The 23,924-nt window shown below is 39.4% G+C and overlaps 1 protein-coding gene across 4 annotated transcripts in view; it reads left to right on the top strand.

Moving 5' to 3' along the window:
- TMEM117 (transmembrane protein 117) overlaps positions 1-23,924 on the top strand; it is a 589,216-nt gene that overhangs the window by 481,924 nt on the left and 83,368 nt on the right. For 3 of the 4 annotated variants that reach the window (XM_033222348.1, XM_033222346.1, XM_033222347.1), the window contains one exon: positions 3,968-4,127. In XM_033222348.1, coding sequence (XP_033078239.1) covers positions 3,968-4,127 — 160 coding nt within the window. Of the gene's footprint in view, positions 1-3,967; positions 4,128-9,637; positions 10,224-23,924 lie in introns of those variants that run through there. The other variant, XM_033222349.1, reaches the window with a different exon arrangement.

Below are 23,924 nucleotides of genomic sequence, written 5' to 3'. Positions count from 1 at the left end.
GGATTTCTGGGGTTTTTTAATGGTTTCTGTTTTTTATTAACTTCTAATTTTGTTCATGCATTCTTTTTCTGATTTCATTTAGTTGTCTGTTTCCTTTTCCATCCCATTGATCTTCTTTAATATGATTGTTTTGAATTCTCTGTCACACAGTTCATAGATCTCAATTTCTTTGGGTTTATTACTGGCACTTACTACTTTCCTTTTGTGGTGTCTTGTTTATCTGATTCTTTATTATCTGTGTAGCTTTGCATTTGTGTCTGCATTTGAAGGAACAAATACCTGTTCAAGTCTTTACAGATTGGCTTTGGTGGATATGGATCTTCTCCTATAGTGTTCCCAGCCTGTTAGGATTTCTTGTGGGATCACAGTCGACTGGAATTTTAACTGGGTCACATGACTTTTGCTGGTTCTTACGAGGAGCACGAGTGTATATGAATCCTGTCTGGTCTCAAGACGGATTGGACTTTGGGCAGTAGAACTGACACTAGGGCAAGGGTGTGCTTTAGATTCTACAGTTGGCTCCACAGATGGTAGACCTGTTACCAGGTATGCTATTCGATGTCTTTCTCTCCAGGTTCTTAGGAGGGCTCCCACTGGGTCACTAGGTGGATCCTTGGTCAGGCAGAACTGGTCCTGGACTATGGTTGAGAGGAGCTAGAACTGAGTTACAGGGGGTGCTTCAGGGTCCACAGCTGAGTTCAGTGTTTTTAGATCTCTCTCCAGGGTCACAGACAAATGTACCTCCTTCCAGGTTCTTGACTGGAAAAGACTGCCCCCGACTACAGCCGAGCAGGGCTGGAGCTAGGTCACAGGTCTACTGCAGGATCTATATTCAGCCTGAGGCCCATTTCTGGGAGCATGGATGAGCATGTTTTCTATAAAGTCCCTTGGTGGGCAGAACTGCTCTCAGATCACAGCTGAGAGAAGCTGGAACAAAGTTAAAGGGCTTTTTCAGCATCTACAGTGGGACCAAAGTTGGTGGGACTGCCACCAGGGCATGAATGGGCATATCTCCTGGCAGATCCCTGTGGGCAGAAATGCTCTCAGACTACAGGTGAGAATGGCTAGAGCTGAATTACAGGGCCTCTTTAGGGTCCACAGATGGGGCTGAGATCAGCAGGTCTGTTGTACAAAGTGCATGTGGGCATGACTCCTCCCTCATTCCTTGGTGGATGATTCTGGTGGCAGGATGAAGGCCAAATGGAGCTGTAGCCAAGTTCACAGGGGGATGAGGCTGTTTCTGGGTCTGTATCCAGGACCACTGTCCATAAGCCTGGGGACTGGGTACAGGCCTGCCCTCTCAGACAGCCCTGATCAGTCTTGGACTTCGTATCTGAATCCTAAAGCTAGAAAAAGGCACTTTTGTCCATAAATAGCTGCCAAATTATTGTTCTGTGGGAGGATATGAGTAAGAATCTCCTAGGCTGCTATCTTGCTGACTCCTAGAATAGTTCCTTTATAAATACTGTAATAGATGAGGTTTCAATTGGTCAGCAGACACTTATTCCAAACTCCTAGACTTTCACACCTAAAAATGTGCCTCTGAATAAATATTTAATTTTACAGTATCAGTTTACATTTTTAGACCTATGAAGTAACATTAGAGTATTAATTCTTCTTAATCAACTGTCTTTACTAAAGGAAGTTCCAGGTGAAAATGCAGTAATGATATTAAAAATATCACAGAGCCTGTGGACTACAGGCTCTGAACAATAGATTACATACTGGCCATAGAACTAGAGTGAGGTACTGGAGTACCCTTGTTTCACCAGAGGTTAGCCAGGCAGTGCTGGATAACAGGGAGGTGAGACGCTCTGTGAAGGAGGCTGGGGAGGCAAAGAAAGTGGGACATGAGAAAATTGGGGCCCCAACTATTTACCAACCTATACAGCCATATGAGTGCATCCTCTAAAGTGTATATATTTATAGCATCCTTGTGGGAAATGCACTTGAAAAACCAAGAATGATGAGAAAATATCCTTATTACCCAAAAAACTTTGAATAATAATCAATATTTATTCTTCATTGAGGCTGTTATATTCCTTCTTGAAAAGAGAAATTGTGGTGATTTCATTCAGAGTTGTTTGAGGTTTCTCAAGCTCAAGAAAACAAAATCAAAAACACATAGACTTAACCTGGAGAAAATTTTGCTTAAGTCCCACTATTCTTATTATATAATACTTGCAATTTCTATCTATTGAGTTATAATAATTAGTTAGAACTTCTCCCATACTTATTTAATTCCTTTGAATTTCTGTGGTCAGAGTTCCTCTATACCATAGCAGGAGACAGTCTGTACTTTTTATTTTAGAGGTCGAGTCAAATTCTTTTGAAAGTTTGCAATTTTAATAAAATAATGAGTTTTAATAGGAATGTTTATTTTCTAAAATTTTAAAAAATAATGTATCTTTCCATTCATGAGGAGAAAAAATATAAGAAACATTTCTTTATATCCATTGTATCAAAGTATAACTTGCTTCAAATAAGAAATTATGAAAAGGAAAACCAAATTTTTGGTTTGGGGTTTATACTATGTACAATTGAGAAGAGAATTCTATGAAGATTCATATTTTTTATGAATTTTAATTATTATAAGACATTAGAGGGCAAAAACAGTTTTGTTAATTGCCAAAATGGGTATGTGTTCTACAATGTTATTTCACCTCTATGTTTTTTCTTCTGTTTTCCTTTATTTCCTTTTTCTTTCTTGCATTTTTATCGGATTAATTTCAAATAATTGGTTTTTTTCTTCTTATAATTTCTAAACAATATCTAGCCATCAATGTAGCCCTGAAAAGCACAGGCTTGACTACATTATGGACGATTCTCTGGCAGATTAAATTTTCATCACACATATTTCAGATCTACTTTAAAAGTCAGCATTAAAGACTAATTTGAGTAATTTTCTAAAAATGCTTTATTTTCAACTAAGCCTCATTGAACTCCATCTGTGTATATTTATGCAAGATTTTATGGGGGCTAAAAAGATAGATAAGAGAAAATGTCAGGCTCCTAGTATCTTATAGCAGGGAGTAGGTGCTCTGACATGGAGAGAGGTCACTGGACCACAAGCCATGGATGATATATGTCCTATGAGAACAAGCTACATTATTGGCTTTTAGAGGTGGTCCCTGTGTGGAGCTTATCATACAGCTTATAAGCTCCATATGGTGCTTATAATGGTCCATATGGTGGAGATGGTGATGAGTCTGGTGTAAATATCCCTCCCTTTTGTAGAAGGATAATGGAATCCAAAGATTTCCTCACCCATTCACTGTCTGCCTTATCTTCTTACATTGCATGTCCACTATGCTTGGTAAACAATGTACAGGTTTACTAAGAGCTACACACAGTGTTTTCTTGGGACACTTACTGCACTAACCAAAGTCATTTTTAAAATTGTTGTTAATTATTTGTTCCATAATTATTATCTTAATGTTCTTTAGGGAAAATCTTGGAAGAGATGCTATTATAACTTTTCCTAATTGCTTTTCAAAGAAGGCATTTAATTTAATTTTTTTTTTTTTTTTTGAGATGGAATCTCTCTCTGTCACCCAGACTGGAGCGCAGTGGCGCGCGCAATCTGGGCTCACTACAACCTCCACCTCCCAGGTTCAAGCGATTCTCCAGCCTCAGCCTCCCAAGTAGCTGGGACTACAGGCGCACACCACTCCATTTGGCTATTTTTTTTTGTGTTTTTAGTAGAGACAGGGCTTCACCATGTTGGCCAGGCTGGTCTCGAACTCCTGACCTCAGGTGATCCGCCCGCCTTGGGCTCCCAAAGTGCTGGGACTACAGGCATGAGCCACCATGCCCGGCCAACCTTTTTTATCTTCCTTTTGGCTTGTATACCTTAGGGTAGGTACTTACCAAGGGGCAGACATTTAATACAGCACAGATAACATGCACTCTCTGGTATCTATATTTTATGCCTTATGTTCTTTAATGAGTGTCTTGTTCTTTACAGGACAGTTCTTTTTACTCTGACGTCTGTGGTTGTACTTGTGATTACAACGGACTGGATCAGCTGGGACAAGCTGAATCGGGGATTTTTGCCCAGTGATGAAGTTTCCAGAGCATTCCTTGCTTCTTTTATCTTGGTCTTTGACCTCCTTATTGTGATGCAGGTAAGTGTGTTTCCCCTCCCCTCACCGAAGCCGCTGCATGCTCTGTTCCCAGTATAACAAACAGGATATGGCAGCAGGCTCCATAAATCTAAATAAGTACAGCATTTACAATTACTATTAATGGGGCCTTCTCTGTTTATATTTTCAGCTCTTGTACTGGGAGGAAAGCCAATTGGATTTTTATAAGAGGGGCACCAAAAATGTATTTTATGAACATTGCAAGGTGGGCCCCTAGAAACCATATAGCACGTTGGTATTTTCTGCCTAGGCTTTAGGGGGAAAAAACACACTCAGAAACAAAAACCAAAAACCCTGTCATATAGTAAATGGAAAGCTGCAGACATGAGGATGATATAAAAGCAGCAAAGCAGGGAAAAGCAATTGTCAAAGCAACTCGGGGTTTTATAGCAGTTGAAATGGAGTGATGTAAAAATTCGTTTTCTGGTTATGGAAATTGTTACTTTCTTTCAGTATTCACCAGAGATCATTCCATTTTCATGTAAACCATATTTTTGCCCTGCTTAGCAACAGATTTTTCATACAATAGCATCACACTAACCAGTGTTACTCATGTAATCTGGTGTGACCGTTTGGGGTTTTAGGAATATTCTTTTGAATGGGACAGAAAGAGACACTTGCTATTTCTTGGCATTTTATCTTGCTCATTAAATATCCATCCATTTGTTAGACATTTTCTTATTGCTTTCATCAGGCAATTTTTTTCCCTCCTGAGGCATTGTAAGTCACCAGTCTAAAGACTATGATTACTGAAGGAATACTCCATTGTATTCTGAATTTATGTGAGATTTCACAGGATAGCAGATTGATTTTCTCATTTCTAAAGGCAAAAAGAAGCTTTTATGAGAGATATTCAGTGTTGTCTCAAAAGAGAATAGCAGTTTATTGATTGATTTTTTTAAATTTGTTAAATAATATATCTTGGGCGTTAGGTTCAAGATGGTTCTTTGAGTATATGACTATTTTAATAGCTAATGTTTTAAAATACACTATCTTTTAAAAAAATTATTTGAAGAGATAAAACGGAATATTTTTGTCGCATTTGAAAATTGATAAATTTCTTATTTCGTGAAATAGCAATGGAAAAAGCTTTCCAATCTGACTTTGAGTCAGACAGCATTGGCAGGTTCTAGATCTGTCTCTCACTAAGCTGTAGGACGTTCCATGTATATCTACAGAATTGAATTTTTAGCACTTACGCAATAATGTATCATGGATTACTTATAAAAAGCTATTCTTCTATTTCCTAACTAATATAATTCCTCATATAAAATGTCCACATTGGCCAAATGGCCTACTGATACCTCTCTGAACACATCTTAAAGTCAATGGTATTAGTAGCCAAGTAGACGATTGTCTAATTGAATTTGCTTACATTCATAGATTTGAGAGCATAAATTCTTTGATTGTCCATTACCATCCTCATGCTTCTACTCTATTTGTATAAGTTTTAAGTATTCTTCCAATAAGTTCACTAAAATCAAGGACTTCAAGTGGGAAAATATAACACTGTAATTTACAGATATTAGGGATTCATTCAAAAACTGCTTAATAAAGACAGATGGAAGAAAGAAAGGATAGTCAGGATTTACATAGGCAGAGTCAGCAAAGGGGAAGGGAAAGATATTCTAGATGAAAAAATATCATAACAATGTAAAATGTCAGTAACGTGCTGAAGTGTTCAGAGAGTAGAGCACCAACTGACCGACGATGAAGAGTTTATGCTGAGGAATATTTAAGTTTGGACCATTTTGGCTGCAAGTAGCAATAACCCTGCCAAGCTAATTTAATCAAAGGAGGAAGGTATTGCTGCATTTTAGGGATATCCTACCCAATTCAAGAGGAGGGATGTAGTTGCCTCTAGGAACACATGAAAGCAGAGACCAGGGTGTAACAGGGAATCCAGACTTAGCCTTTATTTTTTGTCTCTTAACTTTTTTATTTCTGCCTTCTCTTTTTTTTCTCTTATTGTAAAGCAGTCTTCCCAGGTTTCTCGTTGAAATGGAAGAAAATGGCTACTGCCAGCACCTCAGAGTGCAGCCACCCTTTCTCTAGCTGTCAGGCCTGGTTCTGGATTTCCTAGGAAGGAATTGCAGGAACTCACAGGCTCAGCGTGGGAGGCTATGGCGATGAGTTCATCTGAAAGAAAAGGGGAGAGAGGTTGGGCTATAAACTCCAAATTAATAGGTTTCTAATATAAAGATGAGTAAAAAATTAGCCCCCAAATTTAGGTCTCTTAACTTCTTCTTTTCTCTCTCCCATAACACTAAGTCAGCTAGCCAGGCCTACTGATTTATCTTTCTCTATGCCTTTAATACCATTCTTCTTTCTCACTCCCCTCTATACTATTGTAAAGTACTCTCCTATGGACCTTCTGCCATCACACGTCCACGTCCCTTTGTACCGTATGCCCTATGCAGCTCTTCTTTATAACCTTCCAGTTGGAAATATCATGTTGTACACTTCTCAGCCCTAGATATTGTCCATGACTTCTCATTGTTCAAGAGGAGTCCAGCCTCTGGGAGCTCTCTGAGTGCCTTCCATGATCTGGCCCTGAATCTGTCTTCTCCCATGTCTTCTATGCTCTAGTTCCACCCAGATCAAAGTATTTGCTGCTGGGCACTTGCCCACAGAACACTTATTCCCCAGTGTCAGAAGTCTCTTGTTCCTCTACAAATTGTGCCTTTTCTGTTCTGCTCATTTAGATCCTACCATTGGAGACCATTTCAACTCTCTCTTCATTAAAGCCACGTGATCACATCCTCTTCAGAACTCCTGTAGCACTTTTTACCTAAACTGCAAATCAACATGTCACTTTTTCCTTATAACTCTTCATATCCCTGGTGCTTCCCAAGCAAAGTTCCTTACATGGCAGGATTAGGCCCAGAGTAATAACTGCTTGATGAGGATAAAGAAGTGACAGCTCGGCACTGAGTCTTCTGCAAACTGTATCCCTCTTTGTGAGCATCATGTAGAAGTTATAGAAACTAGTACATGTGGTAAGAGAGTTAATTTAACGAAATAGAGCCCCAGAAAGCATATGTACTGAAGACATTTGAAAATATGTAAGGCAAATATCCTAGCAAGTTCACAACCAACTAACCTGTGTTCTAATTCATCCCATATTTACATATTTCAGATGAAAAAAAAATAAAGAAGTAAAATTAGTGTCACTAAAACACCTGTCCTTACTATAATTATTTAAATGGTTTGAAAGCAATCGAGCTTAGGTTTTCTATTGGTAGGAAAATTCCACTTATACTATAGAAAGGTATTTTATATATATATATAATATGTATATAATATATATAATATATATTTTTTTTTATTTATATATATATATATTTTTTTTTTCTTGAGACAGAGTTTCACTCTTGTTGCCCAGGCTGGAGTGCAATGGCGCGATCTCAGCTCACTGCAACCTTCGCCTCCTGGGTTCAAGCGATTCTCCTGCCTCAGTAGCTGGGATTACAGGCATGCACCACCACACCTGGCTAATTTTTTTTTTTTTTTTTTTTAGTAGAGATGGGATTTCTCCATGTTGGTCAGGCTGGTCTCAAACTCCCAACCTCAGCTGATCCGCCCACCTTGGTCTCCCAAAGTGCTGGGATTACAGGCGTGAGCCACTGTGCCCGGTTGGCATTGTAATTTTTTAAAAAAGAAACCGTTATAATTTGGTGCTACTTTTCTGAATTTTTATTATTTTTTTATTTTTTTATTTTTTTTTTTGAGACAGAGTCTCGCTCTGTCACCCAGGCTGGAGTGCAGTGGCGCGATCTCGGCTCACTGCAAGCTCCGCCTCCCAGGTTCACGCCATTCTCCTGCCTCAGCCTCCGGAGTAGCTGGGATTACAGGCGCCCGACACCTCGCCCGGCTAGTTTTTTGTATTTTTTTTAGTAGAGATGGGGTTTCACCATGTTAGCCAGGATGTTTTCTGAAGTTTTTAAAAAATATTTTTAATAAAATTAGCAGGCCAGTTCTGAATACTTTTAGAGAAAGTAAATCATCAATTTTTATAGATATTTACTACATAGGATTTTTCTACCTTTATTATTGTATCACATTTTTCTGTGGTTTTAGTAAACTCACTAGAACTAGGGCATAAACAGATACCAGCAAAATGTAATGTGACTCATACATGCTACATACAGGACACAAGAAATAAATTGTAGAGAAAACTGTCTTCTAAGGAAAACCTTATCTCAGTTTCTATTAAGTATTTGTAATTATGTCATTTGATTTATATATATATATCCCTTTATTTCTTTGCATAAGCATTTGATTTGTGGCATACGCCACCCACCTACTATCTTTGCTAGGTTAAGGAAAAGATTTGGGTAATGGATACCCTAAAAGTGCCGACTTCACCACTACACTATCTGTGTATGAAAATTAAACTTGTACCCCATAAATTTACACAATTTTTAAAAAAATAGTTAAAATATGTTTGTAAACAAAGGAAAAAAGTGGGACAAATGGAGGAAAATATCCAAATAGAACCTTCCAGTGATTGTCCCCCCATAGGAGCATGAAATTTAACAACAATCCATATAAGAAAGCACCTCCATAAGAACCAAAAATCAGATGAATGATCACAGTACTTGGTTTTAACATTATATTAAGGAAAGAGGCACTGAAGAGGGTAGGAGAGACAGTCTTGAATTGCTGATACCTCTCTTCCCCCATCCCCCAGCAGTGGCCACGTGGCACAGAGAGAATCTATGTGCTTAGGGGAGGGAGAGCACAGTGACTGTGGGACTTTGCATTGGAACTTAGTGCTGCCTGTCATAGCAGAATGCAACACAGGGCAAAATTCAGCTGGCACACATAGAGAGCATTTAGACCAGCCCTAGCCAGAGGGGAATTTCTGGTAGCTTCCCAACTGCAGGCTAAAGTGCTTTGGGATCCCATATAAATTTGAAAGGCAGTCTAGGCCACAAGGACTTGGAATTTCTTGGCTAGTCCTTGTGCTATGCTGAGCTTGGAGGCAGTGGACTTTGTGTCATGCAACCTAGTGAGACACCAGCTAGGGTGGCCAAGGGAATGCTTGAACCACTCCTCCTTCAATCTCTAGCAGTACAGCTCACAGCTCCAGGACAGACTCCTTTCCTCTGCTTCAGGAGAGGAGAGGAGAGAGTAAAGAGGACTTTGTCTTACAACTTGGATACTAGCTTATCACAGTAGACTAGGGTACCAGGCAGAGTCCTGAGGCCCCCATTTCAGGTTTTGCCTCTGGACAACATTTCTGGGCCAGAAGGAAACCCACTGACTTGAAGGGAAGGACTCAATCCTGGCAGGATTCATCACCCACTGTCTAAAGGGCCCTTGGGCCTTAAATGAACATAAGGAGTAACCAGGCAGCCTTGGGTGACATCCAGGGCCATGCTGGTTTCAGGTGAAACCCAAACTTCCCCACCTGTGGTGGCCATGGTGAGATATTCCTTCTACTTGAGGAAAGCACAGTGAAGAGTAAAGGAGACTTTGTCTTGCAGGTTGGGTACCAGCTCAGCCACCGTGGGGCAGAGTACAGAGTTGGCTCCTGAGGTGCCTGACTCCAGGCCTTGGCTCCTAAATGGCATGTCTGGACTCATCCTGGGCCAGATGGGGGCCCATTCCTGAAAGGAGAGAGCCAGGCCTGGCAGCATTTACCATAAGCTGACTAAACAGCCATTGGATCTTGTGTGAACATCAGCAGTAGCCAGGCAGTACTTGCCATGGGCCTAGGGCAGTGATAACCATGAGAAAAGACTCTTCCAACATTTGCTTTGGCAACGAATTTATGAGTAAGTCCCCAAAAGCAATTTCAACAAAAAAATTGACAAGTGAGACCTAATTAAACAAAAGAGCTTTTGTACAGAAAAAGAAATAGGAGAGTAAAAAGACAACCCACAGTATTGGAGAAAATATCTGCAAACTATGCATCCAACAGAGGTCTAACATCCAGAATTTAAAAGATACTTGAACAACTCAACAAGCAAAAAACAGATAATCCCATCTAAAATTGGGCAAAAGAACATGAACAGACATTTCTCAAAAAAAAAAAAGAAAAGAAAAAAGACAAGCAGCCAACAAGCATATGAAAAAATACTCATCATTACTATCTGATTTGCAGATAAATGCAAATCAAAACTGCAGTGACATACCATCTCACACCTGTCAGTCTGACCTATTATAAAAAAGATTAAAAAGAATAACAGACGCTGGCAGGGCTGCAGAGAAAAGGGAATGCATATGCACTAATGGAGGGAATGTAAATTGTTCAGCCACTGTGGAAAGCAGTTTGGAGATCTCTCAAAGAGCTTAAACAGAACTACCATTCAACCCAGCAATCCCATTACTGAGTATATACCCAAAGGAAAAGAAGTTGTTCTACCAAAAAGACACATGCACACATATGTTCATCCAGCCTAGGTGCCCATCAGCAGTGGATCAGATAAAGAAAATGTGGTACCTATACACCATGGCATACTATACAGCCATGAAAAAGAATGAAATGATGTCCTTTGCAGCAACATGGATTCATCTGGAGGCCATCATCCTAAGTGAATTAACAGAGGAACAAAAAACCAAATACCACATGTTCTCATCTATAAATGAGAGCTAAACATTGAGTACAGGTGAACATAAAAATGGGAACTACAGACACTGGGGACTACTGGAGAGGGCAGAAGGGGAGAGGGGAATGAACTGAAAAACCACCCATCAGGTACTATGCTTTCTACTGGGCAACATGGTCATCCATACCCCAATTCTTAGCATCACATAATATACCCATGTAACAATCCTGCACTTGGACCCCCTGAATCTATAATAAAATCAGAAATTATTTTAAAAAGAAAAAGAAAAAAATGGAAAGCAGGTGATAGACCTAGCAGAAATCTACTCATATTTCTATATCAATACATACAAATATATGTGTGCCTATATGCATATATATGTGCAGATGTGGTTGTGTGTGTGTGTGTCTGTGTAATATCTTAGATTTATGTGCATCAAGTTCATAACAGAAGCTGAATAGAGGAGAGACTATTAAAAAGAATAAGAAAGTTTCAAAGATCAAGTTTTGGATCCTCACACTATTGGTGTCTTTCAACACTTCTCCCTCTTATAATTTATCTAAGTACCTGCTTGTCACCTGTGTATACACATACCTCCTGTAATGTGTAAGCTCCTTGAGGAGAGGAAATGTTTTATCAGTTTTTTCATTCCCACAGCATGGTTAGTGCATTGCAGTTTTACCATAAATATTTTGCTTTGTGAAAGAACAAAGAAATTAATGTAACATTATTTCACATGCACCAAATAATGTGATTTTTCAAGAGGTGAAATACCAACAGCAGGAGAATGAACTATCAATGATATTACATTTGGTCATTTTCACTGAAGTATGATCTTACAGTAATTAACTATCTAAATAAAAATCTGAATGAATTGCAGTTAGGTGTTAAAAAGCACTCTTTGGTATAGTCAAAAGGCACTTGGAGAGAAGTGATATTTCCTGAAAAGCAATTCTTTTTTTTTTTTTTTTAATTTTTTTTATTATTATACTTTAAGTTCTAGGGTACATGTGCATAACGTGCAGGTTTGTTACATATGTATACTTGTGCCATGTTGGTGTGCTGCACCCATCAACTCGTCAGCACCCATGAACTCGTCATTTACATCAGGTATAACTCCCAATGCAATCCCTCCCCACTCCCCCCTCCCCATGATAGGCCCCGGTCTTAATGCACTGAAAAAATCATCATGAAAATTGCATTCCACAAACATTTCACTGTGTAACAGATTTAAAGTGTGTTTGTTTTCTGTTTTGTGCGTGGCTCTCAGAAGTAGATTGACTACTTTAAAAATAGACATTGTGACTCTTGGTAGACTTTATTTTAAAACTCCATTGACTTGACTTTAGTAGAGCATTTCCTTTGAGGTCACAGTTGTGGAAAGTGGATTCAGTCATTTCAGAACATGTGGCAGAGCAACAAGCATAAACCTATGTTGATTAAATAGCCATGATGTTTTAACAAGTGAGAATATATTTTCAAGATAAGTTATTCCAACTAGTTACGTTTACAGGGTACTTAGAAAGAAAGATTTGTTTAAATATTTGTCCACTAGATTTAACATCTCCTTGAGCTTTGGGAATATTTTATATAACTTCTTCAAAGTATTTTAAGCTCCTCCTTACATGTGTTTAACATCTTCATTTTTCCTTACTCAAGGAAAAATACTATTTGAAAACACAATGGTGCTGGCTTCTGTTATAGGGTCCCAAGTGGTGACATGGAATAAAGGGCTTATCACTTAGGTAATACCTGGATTAGCCACAAATGCCTACTCTCTTCATGGTATGTGCTTAAGGGGTTAAATCTCAACTTTATTTACTCTCACCATTTTTCCGTTCCCTCATTACTGCTAGTACAATGGGGAGACAGACTGTTGAGGGAGAATCACGGAGGGGGACCACATTATGTTTATTAGCAGTCCTGGCAACAGATCTCCAAATAGTAGACAGACTTAACACAGTGAGTTTGTCCATGCAGACGGAAGGAGTCCAGCCAAGTGGGTAGTCTGCATGAAGTGCCAAGGAAGATGTCCTGACAGGTGGCCCATGGTATCAGAGGAATTTGGCAGAAGGTAATAGTGAGCTGGAAGCATTGGGTTTATCAGGCAAAAACTTTTAGGATTCAATCATGGGTACTGGAGTGACAAACACATTCACTTGAAAATGAAACTAATAGTCTGGTTAGCATATGATATAGATGACAGTTGAAACTGACAGTAAATTCTGTGAGGGATTATCGTGAATGGGAGAGATCACGCTAGTCTTTATGTATAACGTGGAAAGAATGTAGTTTAAAGGAATTATAAGATTTGGTTAAGTAAGTGGAGAATAGAGACATTCCAGTTTTACCCAATTTAAAGCAAAAAGCTTCCGTCCCTGAGCTATTCGTTAAAAAGACAGCTAGAACATGATTAAAAAACTGGAAAGATAAATTCTATACTACTGCACATGGGCAGGAATTTTTTCAAAGCCATGCTGAAGCTGCAAGATATAACTCATTTGCATTTGTATTTTGCCAATGAATGTGCTTTTTCTTATAATTAGAGTTTGACTATCACTGTGAAAAGGATATTTCAGCCCCATCCCTCACTCTCATCTTTGTATGTGTGTCAATGTTGGCCCTGGAAGTCCTGTGTAGTAGTTGCTACTTGTCATTGTCCTTCTTGTACCCAGTAAAAAAAGTGCAGCATTGAAGACTGATACATTCAGCCATGCTGTTAACACCCAAACTCAGAGCATGGCTATACTTCAGGTCAGAATTGTATAGGTGATGCTAAATGCAAGCTATGGTGCAAGCTTTTCCCCAGATCTGATGACTGATCCTTTGTAACTTTTTTTTTTTTTTTTTGAGACGGAGTCTTGCTCTGTCACCCAGGCTGGAGTGCAGTGGTGCCATCTCGGCTCACTGCAAGCTCCGCCTTCCGGGTTCACGCCATTCTCCTGCCCCAAGCTCCTGTGTAGCTGGGACTACAGGCACCCGCCACCACACCTGGCTAATTTTTTTGTATTTTTAGTAGAGACGGGGTTTCACCATGTTGGTTAGCCAGAATGGTCTCAATCCCTCGACCTCATGATCTGCCCGCCTCCGCCTCCCAAAGTGCTAGGATTACAGATGTCAGCCATCGTGCCCGGCCTATAACTATTTTTAATGGATGGTTTCAGGGATATGAAGTATTTCTATGGGCTCCTCTATGAACTTTTTAAGTTACAATGATAAAGCTAAGGAAAAAATTGCAAAAGAACTTTGTAGGCAATGGAATCATGGAAGCCAGTATAACAATCTTCTGTAATTCAGAGCATTCATTTTAAACTCATGCCTAAAATAAGAAATGAAAAAGAGCTATTGTTAGACCGACAAGTTCATTAATATCATAAAGTCATGAAATTTTAGAGCAGGAGGAAAATTTAGGATCACTTTTTCATATCTTGAGTTTTACAGCTGAAGCCCAGGGAGGTTCTTTAACTTGCCTAAGGTCATAAAGTCAGTCAGTGACAGGACCTGATGTAGAAGCTGGGTCTTCTGAACCCCTACTCACTACCCCAATGGGCAGTTTCTAAGTCAAGGTTTGTTAACTCTGGAGTTGAACATGAAAAGGCACGTTGGAGAATGTTGTCCAAGAGGCTCAGTGTCAAGTCTAGTTAGATTAAATATGGAATCCATAACAGGAGACCAGAATGAGAACACTGCACAGTGAAATGAGGAACAGGCTACTAAGAAGGGCAGAATGGTGCAATGAAAACACTACTGGACTAAAAATAAGACAGGAGTTGAGGGAGAGAAGAAGTCAAAGAAACTAAAAGGCCAACATTCATTGAGCACTTATTATGTGCTGGACACTGTCCTGGATGCTTAGATGTACTTTATTTCGTTTAATCTTACAAAATCTTCCAATAAGGATAATATTATTAATATTATCTATAATTTTACAAATGAGAAGAAAATGAGAATTCCCTAAGGCACACAGATGCAGTCTGGATTCAACAGAAAGATAATTAAAAAAAAAAAAATCTGTCCGACTTCAAAGACCATACTTTTTTTCATAACTCATTGTACTATTGTGCATATAAAATGAAATGATATACTGTATACAATGTTGAAAACAAAGCACATTGCAGGTGACAGGAAGTTTAGTGAGTGATGGGAACACTCTTGCAATAGACTAAAGTCAGGGCTGCATAGTTCTTAGTGGCAGTGTGACCTTAGTTAAGTCAGTTTGTTTCTAGGAATCCACTTTTCTCATTGATAGCATGACAGTTTTTTCCCTCCTCTTGTTACAAGATTTTTTTGTGATGGTCAGATTTTTAAAAAATGCTTGAAGTATGATGTTTTTGCATGTCAAAAGTACATAATATGGATGGAAGAAAATTAGTTGAAAAAAATTTCAGTTATTCTTTGAATTACAATTGATCATTCAGATCTTCATTGGTTTTAACTAAGAAAAACTATGGTAATATGATGGTATATCAAGAATTTGGAGTAGGAGAAACCATGTAGCCATAACCTACGAATAGAGGCATACTCTAAGGCAATGATTCTCACTGTTACCTGATCATAAGAATCACTGGGGGCAGGGCATAGTGGCTCACGCCTGTAATCCCAGCACTTTGGGAGGCCGAGGCAGGTGGATCACATGAGGTCAGGGGTTCAAGACCAGCCTGACCAACATGGAGAAACCCCATCTCTACTAAAAATACAAAATTAGCTAGGCATGGTGGCACAAGCCTGTAATCACAGCTGCTCTGGAGGCTGAGGCAGGAGAATAGCTTGAACCCTGGAGGCAGAGGTTGGGGTGAGTCAATATTGCGCCATTACACTCCAGCCTGAGTAACAAGAACAAAACTCCGTCACACACACACACACACACACACACACACACACACACACAATCACCAGAACCTTTACAAAGATGTGAGTTCTTTGGATCAGGAGAGCTCCAGAAGTTTCTTGTTTAGTAAGTGGGTAATGGTGCCTGGGAATATGTTCTTTTAAATCATTACTGATGATTCTTGCCATCATAGTTACCTGCATTAGAATCACCTGGGTTCTGCTTAAAAATGGAGATTCTTGGATCTTCCTCTTACTAGTATGAGAATCAGTAGGGGATTCTGCCTGGAAATATGAGTTTAAAATTAGACTGTGATTTCCCAGCTCTCATGTAACTCTGGTAATAAGTGAATGTTTGCTATTGCTTTGATCAGATGGCTGTACATGATAGAACTGCAAGAAAATTCTAAACTGCCAGATGATAGTCTCAATTTATTGCATTTGAAGAAGTTTGGGGAATTGTTCAGAATTTTGAATTTCTCCTATAAAACTATATCACTACTGTTGTGTATTTGTGGAAAGCTGAAAAATAAAACTAAATGTATTCTTGATATATTTTCTCTAATTTTTATGTGTGTGTGTGTATATACATGTGTATACATATATGTATGCTGAAAACGATATTTATATCTGAGAGATTACCCTTTGTTCAAGCTTTGTTTGATTTCAGTAGCTGAGTACATTCATTTGGCAAGTCGAATAAGGTCTAAAGCCGACAAACAGCAGGAAATCAGGGAGGTACATATATCTCAGTTTTATAACAAAATAAATTTACACACAAAAATGTGTCTAGAAAAAAGATAAGTAGTTGTTTATAATCCCTTCCTGGGCCTTCTAAAGAGGGTGAATACCAAGAAAGATCTTTTGTTTTAATGAATTGGGTGGTGGGTGTAGATGCAAATTGGAGAAGCTCAGGAACCTAGTTGAGTATTCCTGCCTATGCAGAAGGTTGAAAAGACTTATTATGGGGAAAGAAAGGGAGGACATAGAGATGACAGCTGCCACAGCCAACAGAAATTGTAACAGAGAGGATTTTCAAAACAGTTTTGCTCTATTGTGCATAATGTTACATCCTATATCCAGCTTCAGCTTCCTAATAAATTTTCAGTTAATATTATATATATATATATATTCCCATTCTTTTGGCATTTGATGACCAGGTCAGTCCTCCTCTTTACATGCCAGATGGGTTTCTGGGCAAGAGCCAGGGTAAAGAAAAGGTCATGGAGGCCAAGGTACATTATTTTTATAAATAATTTCAACTTTTCGGGCCAGGCACAGTGGCTCACACCTGTAATCCCAGCACTTTGGGAGGCCGAGGCAGCCAGATCACGAGGTCAGGAGATTGAGACCATCCTGGCTAACACGGTAAAACCCCATCTCTACTAAAAAAAATTCAAAAAGTTAGCTGGGCATGGTGGCAGGTGCCTGCAGTCCCAGCTACCTGGGAGGCTGAGACAGGAGAGTGGCTTGAACCTGAGAGGCAGAGCTTGCAGTGAGCCGAGATCATGCCATTGCACTCCAGCCTGGGCGACAGAGCGAGACTCCGTCTCAATAATAATAATAATAATAATAATAACTTCAACTTTTATTTGAGATTCAGGAGGTACTTGTGCAGGTTTATTACGTGAGTATATTGTGTGATGCTGATGTTGATGAATGATCCTATGAGTGATCACAGAATGATGATCCTATCACCTATGGTATGCATAATCCTATTATCCAGGTAGTGAGCATAGTACCCAATAAGTAGTTTTTCAATTTTTCAGCCCTTGTCCCTTCCCTTCCCTCGCTAGTAATCCTTGGTATCTCTTGTAGCCATCTTTTTGTCCATATGTACCCAATGTTTAGCTCCTGCTTGTAAGTGAGAACATGCAGGATGTGGTTTTCTGTTCCTATGTTAATTCACTTAGGATGACGGCCTTCAGATGAATCTATGTTGCTGCAAAGGACATGATTTTGTTCTTTTTCATGGCTGTGTAATATTCCAGGTTATACATGCATAACATTTTCTTTATCCAATCCACCGCTGATGGGCCCTCAGACTGATTCCATGTCTTTGCTATTGTGAATAGCACTATGATACACATGTGAGTACACATGTCTTTTTGGTGATGGAATGATTTATTTTTCATTGGGTATATACCCAGTGATATGATTGCTGAGTTGAATGGTAGTTCTGTTTAAGTTCCTTGAGAAATCTCCAAACTACTTTCCAAAGGGGCTGAACTAATTTACATTCCTACCATCAGTACATAAACATTCCCTTTTCTCTGCAGCTTCATCAGCATCTATTATTTATTTTTATAATAGCCATTCTGACAGGTGTGAGATGGTACCTCATTGTGGTTTTGATTTGCATTTCTCTGATGATTAGTGATGATGAGCATTTTTTCATATGCTCGTTGACTCCTTGTATGTCTTTTTAAAATTATTATTATTATACTTTAAGTTCTAGGGTACATGTTACAATGTGCAGGTTTGTTATATATGTATACATGGGCCATGTTGGTGTGCTGCATCCATTAACTCGTCATTTACATTAGGTATATCTCCTAATGCTATCCCTCCCCACCCCCAACAATAGGACCCAGTGTGTGATGATCCCCTTCCTGTCTCCAACTGATCTCATTGTTCAGTTCCCACCTATGAGTGAGAACATGCGGTGTTTGGTTTTCTGTTCTTGCAATAGTTTGCTGAGAATGATGGTTTCCAGCTGCATTCATGTCCCTACAAAGGATATGAACTCATCCTTTTTTATGGCTGCATAGTATTCCATGGTGTCTATGTGCCACATTTTCTTAATCCAGTCTGTCACTGATGGACATTTGGGTTGATTCCAAGTCTTTGCTATTGTGAATAGTGCCGCAATAAACATATGTGTGCATGTGTCTTTACAGCAGCATGATTTATAATCCTTTGGGTATATCCCCAGTAATGGGATGGCTGGGTCAAATGGTATTTCTAGTTCCAGATCCTTGAGGAATCACCACACTGTTTTCCACAATGGTTGAACTAGTTTACAGTCCTACCAATAGTATAGAAGTGTTCCTATTTCTCCACATCCTCTCCAGTACCTGTTGTTTCCTGATATTTTAATGACTGCCATTCTAACTGGTGTGAGATGGTATCTCATTGTGGTTTTGATTTGCATTTCTCTGATGACCAGTGATGATGAGCATTTTTTCATGTGCCTGTTGGCTGTATGAATGTCTTCTTTTGAGAAGTGTCCGTGCATATCTTTTGCCCACTTTTTGATGGGGTTCTTTATTTTTTTCTTGTAAAATTGATTGAGTTCTTTATAGGTTCTGGATATTAGCCCTTTGTCAGAGGGACAATGAGTAGATTGCAGAAATTTTCTCCCATTCTATAGGTTGCCTGTTCACTCTGATGATGGTTTATTTTGCTATGCAGAAGCTCTTTAGTTTAATTAGATCCCATGTGTCAATTTTGGCTTTTGTTGCTATTGCTTTTGGTGTTTTAGATATGAAGTCCTTGCCCATGCCTATGTCCTGAATGGTATTACCTAGGATTTCTTCTAGGGTTTTTATGGTATTAGGTCTAACATTTAAGTCTCTAATCCATCTTGAATGAATTTTCGTATAAGGAGTAAGGAAAGGATCCAGTTTCAGCTTTCTACTTACGGCTAGTCAATTTTCCCAGCACCATTTGTTAAATAGGGAATCCTTTCCCCATTTCTTGTTTTTCTCAGGTTTGTCAAAGATCAGATGGTTGTAGATGTGTGGTATTATTTCTGAGGGCTCTGTTCTGTTCCATTGGTCTATATCTCTGTTTTGGTACCAGTACCATGCTGTTTTGGTTACTGTAGCCTTGTAGTATAGTTTGAAGTCAGGTAGCGTGATGCCTCCAGCTTTGTTCTTTTGGCTTAGGATTGTCTTGGCAATGCGGGCTCTTTTTTGGTTCCAATGAACTTTAAAGCAGTTTTTTCCAATTCTGTGAAGAAAGTCATTGGTAGCTTATTGGGGATGGCATTGAATCTATAAATGACCTTGCGCAGTATGGCCATTTTCACAATATTGATTCTTCCTATCCATGAGCATGGTATGTTCTTCCATTTGTTTGTGTCCTCTTTTATTTCACTGAGCAGTGGTTTGTAGTTCTCCTTGAAGAGGTCCTTTACATCCCTTGTAAGTTGGATTCCTAGGTTTTTTATTCTCTTTGAATCTATTGTGAATGGGAGTTCATTCATGATTTGGCTCTCTATTTGTCTGTTACTGGTGTATAAGAATGCTTGTGATTTTTGCACATTGATTTTGTATCCTGAAACTTTGCTGAAGTTGCTTATCAGCTTAGGGAGATTTTGGGCTGAGACAAGGGGATTTTCTAAATATACAATCATGTCATCTGCAAACAGGGACAATTTGACTTCTTCTTTTCCTAACTGAATACGCTTTATTTCTTTCCTTTGTCTGATTGCCTTAGCCAGAACTTCCAACGCTGTGTTGAAAGGAGTGATGAGAGAGGACATCCCTGTCTTGTGCCAGTTTTCAAAGGGAATGCTTCCAGTTTTTGCCCATTCAGTATGATATTGGCTATGGGTTTGTCATAAATAACTCTTATTATTTTGAGATACATTCCATCAATACCGAATTTATTGAGAATTTTTAAAATGAAGGGCTGTTGAATTTTGTCAAAGGCCTTTTCTGCATATATTGAGGTAATCATGCGGTTTTTGTCTTTGGTTCTGTTTATATGCTGGATTACGTTTATTGATTTGCATATGTTAAACCAGCCTTGCATCCCAGGGATGAAGCTCACTTAATCATGGTGGATAAGCTTTTTGATGTGCTACTGGATTCAGTTTGCCAGTGTTTTACTGAGGATTTTTGCATTGATGTTCATCAGGGATATTGGTCTAAAATTCTCTTTTTTTATTGTATCTTTGTCAGGCTTTGGTATCAGGATGATGTTGGCCTCGTAAAATGAGTTAGGGAGGATTCCTTCTTTTTCTTTTCATTGGAATAGTTTCAGAAGGGATGGTACCAACTCCTCCCTGTACCTCTGGTAGAATTCGGCTGTGAATCCATCTGGTCCTGGACTTTTTTTGGTGGGTAGGCTATTAATTATTGCCTCCATTTCAGAGCCTGCTATTGGTCCATTCAGGGATTCAACTTCTTCCTGGTTTAGTCTTGGGAGAGTGTAAGTGTCCAGGAAATTATCCATTTCTTCTAGGTTTTCTAGTTTATTTGCATAGAGGTGTTTATAGTATTCTCTGATCGTAGTTTGTGTTTCTGTGGGGTCGGTGGTGATATCGCCTTTATCATTTTTTATTACATCTATTTGATTCTTCTCTCTTTTCTTCTTTATTAGACTTCCTAACAGTCTATCAATTTTGTTGATCTTTTCAAAAAACCAGCTCCTGGATTCACTGATTTTTTTGGAGGGTTCTTTGTGTCTCTATCTCCTTCAGTTCTACTCTGATCTTAGTTATTTCTTGCCTTCCTAGCTTTTGAATGTATTTGCTCTTGCTCCTCTAATTCTTTTAATTGTGATGTTAGAGTGTCAATTTTAGCTCTTTCCTGCTTTCTCTTGTGGGCATTTAGTGCTATAAATTTCCCTCAACACACTGCTTTAAATGTGTTCCAGAGATTCTGGTATGTTGTATTTTTGTTCTCATTGGTTTCAAAGAACATCTTTATTTCTGTCTTCATTTCATTATGTACCCAGTAGTGATTCAGGAGCAGATTGTTCAGTTTCCATGTAGTTGAGCGGTTTTGATTGAGTTTCTTAGTCCTGAGTTCTAGTTTGATTGCACTGTGGTCTGAGAGACAGTTTGTTATAATTTCTGTTCTTGTACATTTGCTGACGAGTGCTTTACTTCCAACTATGTGGTCAATTTTGGAATAAGTGCGATGTGATGTTGAGAAGAATGTATATTCTGTTGATTTGGGATGGAGGGTTCTGTAGATGTCTATTAAGTCTGCTTGGTGCAGAGTTGAGTTCAATTCCTGGATATCCTTGTTAACTTTCTGTCTCGTTGACTGTCTAATGTTGACAGTGGGGTTTTAAAGTCTCCCATTATTATTGTATGGGAGTCTAAGTCTCTTTGTAAGTCTCTAAGGACTTGCTTTATGAGTCTGGGTGCTCCTGTATTGGGTGCATATGTATTTAGGATAGCTCTTCCTGATGAATTGATCCCTTTACCATTATGTAATGGCCTTCTTTGTCTCTTTTGACCTTTGATTATTTAAGTCGGTTTTGTCAAAGACTAGAATTGCAACCCCTGCTTTTTTTTCTTTTCCATTTGCTCGATAGATCTTCCTCCATCCTTTTATTTTGAGCCCTTGTGTGTCTCTGCATGTGAGATGGGTCTCCTGAATACAGCAAACTGACGGGTCTTGACTCTATCCAATTTGCCATTCTATGTCTTTTATTTGGACCGTTTAGTCCATTTAAATTTAAGGTTGATATTGTTATGTGTGAACTTGATCCTGTCATTATGATATTAGCTGGTTATTTTGCTTGCTAGTTGATGCAGTTTCTTGCTAGCATCGATAGACTTTACATTTTGACATGTTTTTACAATGGCTGGTACTGGTTGTTCCTTTCCATGTTTAGGGCTTCCTTCAGGATCTCTTGTAGGGCAGGCCTGATGGTGTCAAAATCTCTAAGCATTTGCTTGTCTGTAAAGGATTTTATTTCTGCTTCACTTATGAAACTTAGTTTGGCTGGATATGAAATTCTGGGTTGAAAATTCTTTTCTTTAAGAATGTTGAATATTGGCCCCCACTCTCTTCTGGCTTGGAGAGTTTCTGCTGAGAGATCGGCTGTTAGTCTGATGGGCTTCCCTTTGTGTGTAACCTGACCTTTCTCTCTGGCTGCCCTTAACATTTTTTCCTTCATTTCAACTTTGGTGAATCTAACAATCATGAGTCTTGGAGTTGCTCTTCTCGAGGAGTATCTTTGTGGCATTCTCTTATTTCCCGAATTTGAATGTTGGCCTTCCTTACTAGGTTGGGGAAGTTCTCCTGGATGATATCCTGAAGAGTGTTTTCCAACTTGGTTCCATTTTCCTCGTCACTTTCAGGCACACCAGTCAGATGTATATTTGGTCTTTTCACATAATCCCATATTTCTTGGAGGCTTTGTTCATTTCCTTTTACTCTTTTTTTCTCTACACTTCTCTTCTTGCTTAATTTCATTCATTTGATCTTCAATCGCTGATACTCTTTCTTCCAGTTGATCGAGTCGGTTACTGAAGCTTGTGCATTTTTCATGTAGTTCTCATGTGATGATTTTCATCTCTATCAGTTCTTTTAGGGTCATCTCTGCATTGATTATTCTGGTTATCCATTCATCCATTCTTTTTTCAAGGTTTTTAGTTTCTTTGTGCTGGTTACGTAGTTCCTCCTTTAGCTCTGAGAAGTTTGATTGACTGAAACCTTCTTCTCTCAACTCATCACAGTCATTCTCCATCCAGCTTTGTTCCGTTGCTGGCGATGAGCTGCGTTCCTTTGGAGGGGGAGATGCACTCTGATTTTTTGAATTTCCATCTTTTCTGCACTGCTTTTTCCCCATCTTTGTGGTTTTATCTGCCTTTGGTCTTTGATGATGGTGATGTACTGATGGGATTTTGGTGTGGGTGTCCTTTCTGTTTGTTAGTTTTCCTTCTAACACTCAGGACCCTCACCTGTAGTTCTGTTGGAGTTTGCTTGAGGTCCATTCCAGACCCTGTTTGCCTGGGTATCAGCAGCAGAGGCTGCAGAAGATAGAATATTGCTGAACAGCGAGTGTTGCTGTCTGATTCTTGCTCTGGAAGCTTCGTCTCAGGGGTGTACCCCACCGTGTGAGGTGTGAGGTGTCAGTCTGCACCTAGTGGGGGATGTCTCCCAGTTAGGCTACTCAGTGGTCAGGGACCCACTTGAGCAGGCAGTCTGTCCATTCTCAGATCTCAACCTCCATGCTGGGAGATCCACTGTTCTCTTCAAAGCTGTCAGACAGGGGCATTTACCTCTGCCGAGGTTTCTGCTGCTTTTTGTTTAGCTATGCCCTGTCCCCACAGGTGGAGTCTACAGAGGCAGGCCAGCCTCCTTGAGCTGTGGTGGGCTCCACCCAATAAGAGCTTCCTGGAGGCTTTGTTTACCTACTTAAGCCTCAGCAATGATGGGCACCCCTCCCCCAGCCTCGCTGCTGCCTTGCCGTTAGATCACAGACTGCTGTGCTAGCAATGAGGGAGGCTCCATGTGCCTGGGACCCTCTGGGCCAGGTGTGGGATATAATCTTCTGGTGGGCGGTTTGCTAAGATCCCTGGTAAAGCGAAGTATTAGGGTGGGAGTTACCCGATTTTCCAGGTGTTGTGTGTCTCAGTTTCCCTTGGCTAGGAAAAGGGATTCCCTTCCCCCTTGCGCTTCCCGGGTGAGGCAATGCCTCGCCA

The sequence above is a fragment of the Trachypithecus francoisi genome, unplaced genomic scaffold (genome assembly GCF_009764315.1).
Source record: "Trachypithecus francoisi isolate TF-2019V2 unplaced genomic scaffold, Tfra_2.0 Lachesis_group11, whole genome shotgun sequence".
Taxonomy (NCBI): Eukaryota; Metazoa; Chordata; class Mammalia; order Primates; family Cercopithecidae; genus Trachypithecus; species Trachypithecus francoisi.
The sequence above is the reverse complement of the archived record's forward strand: the minus strand, read 5'-3'. Positions and strand labels throughout refer to the sequence as shown.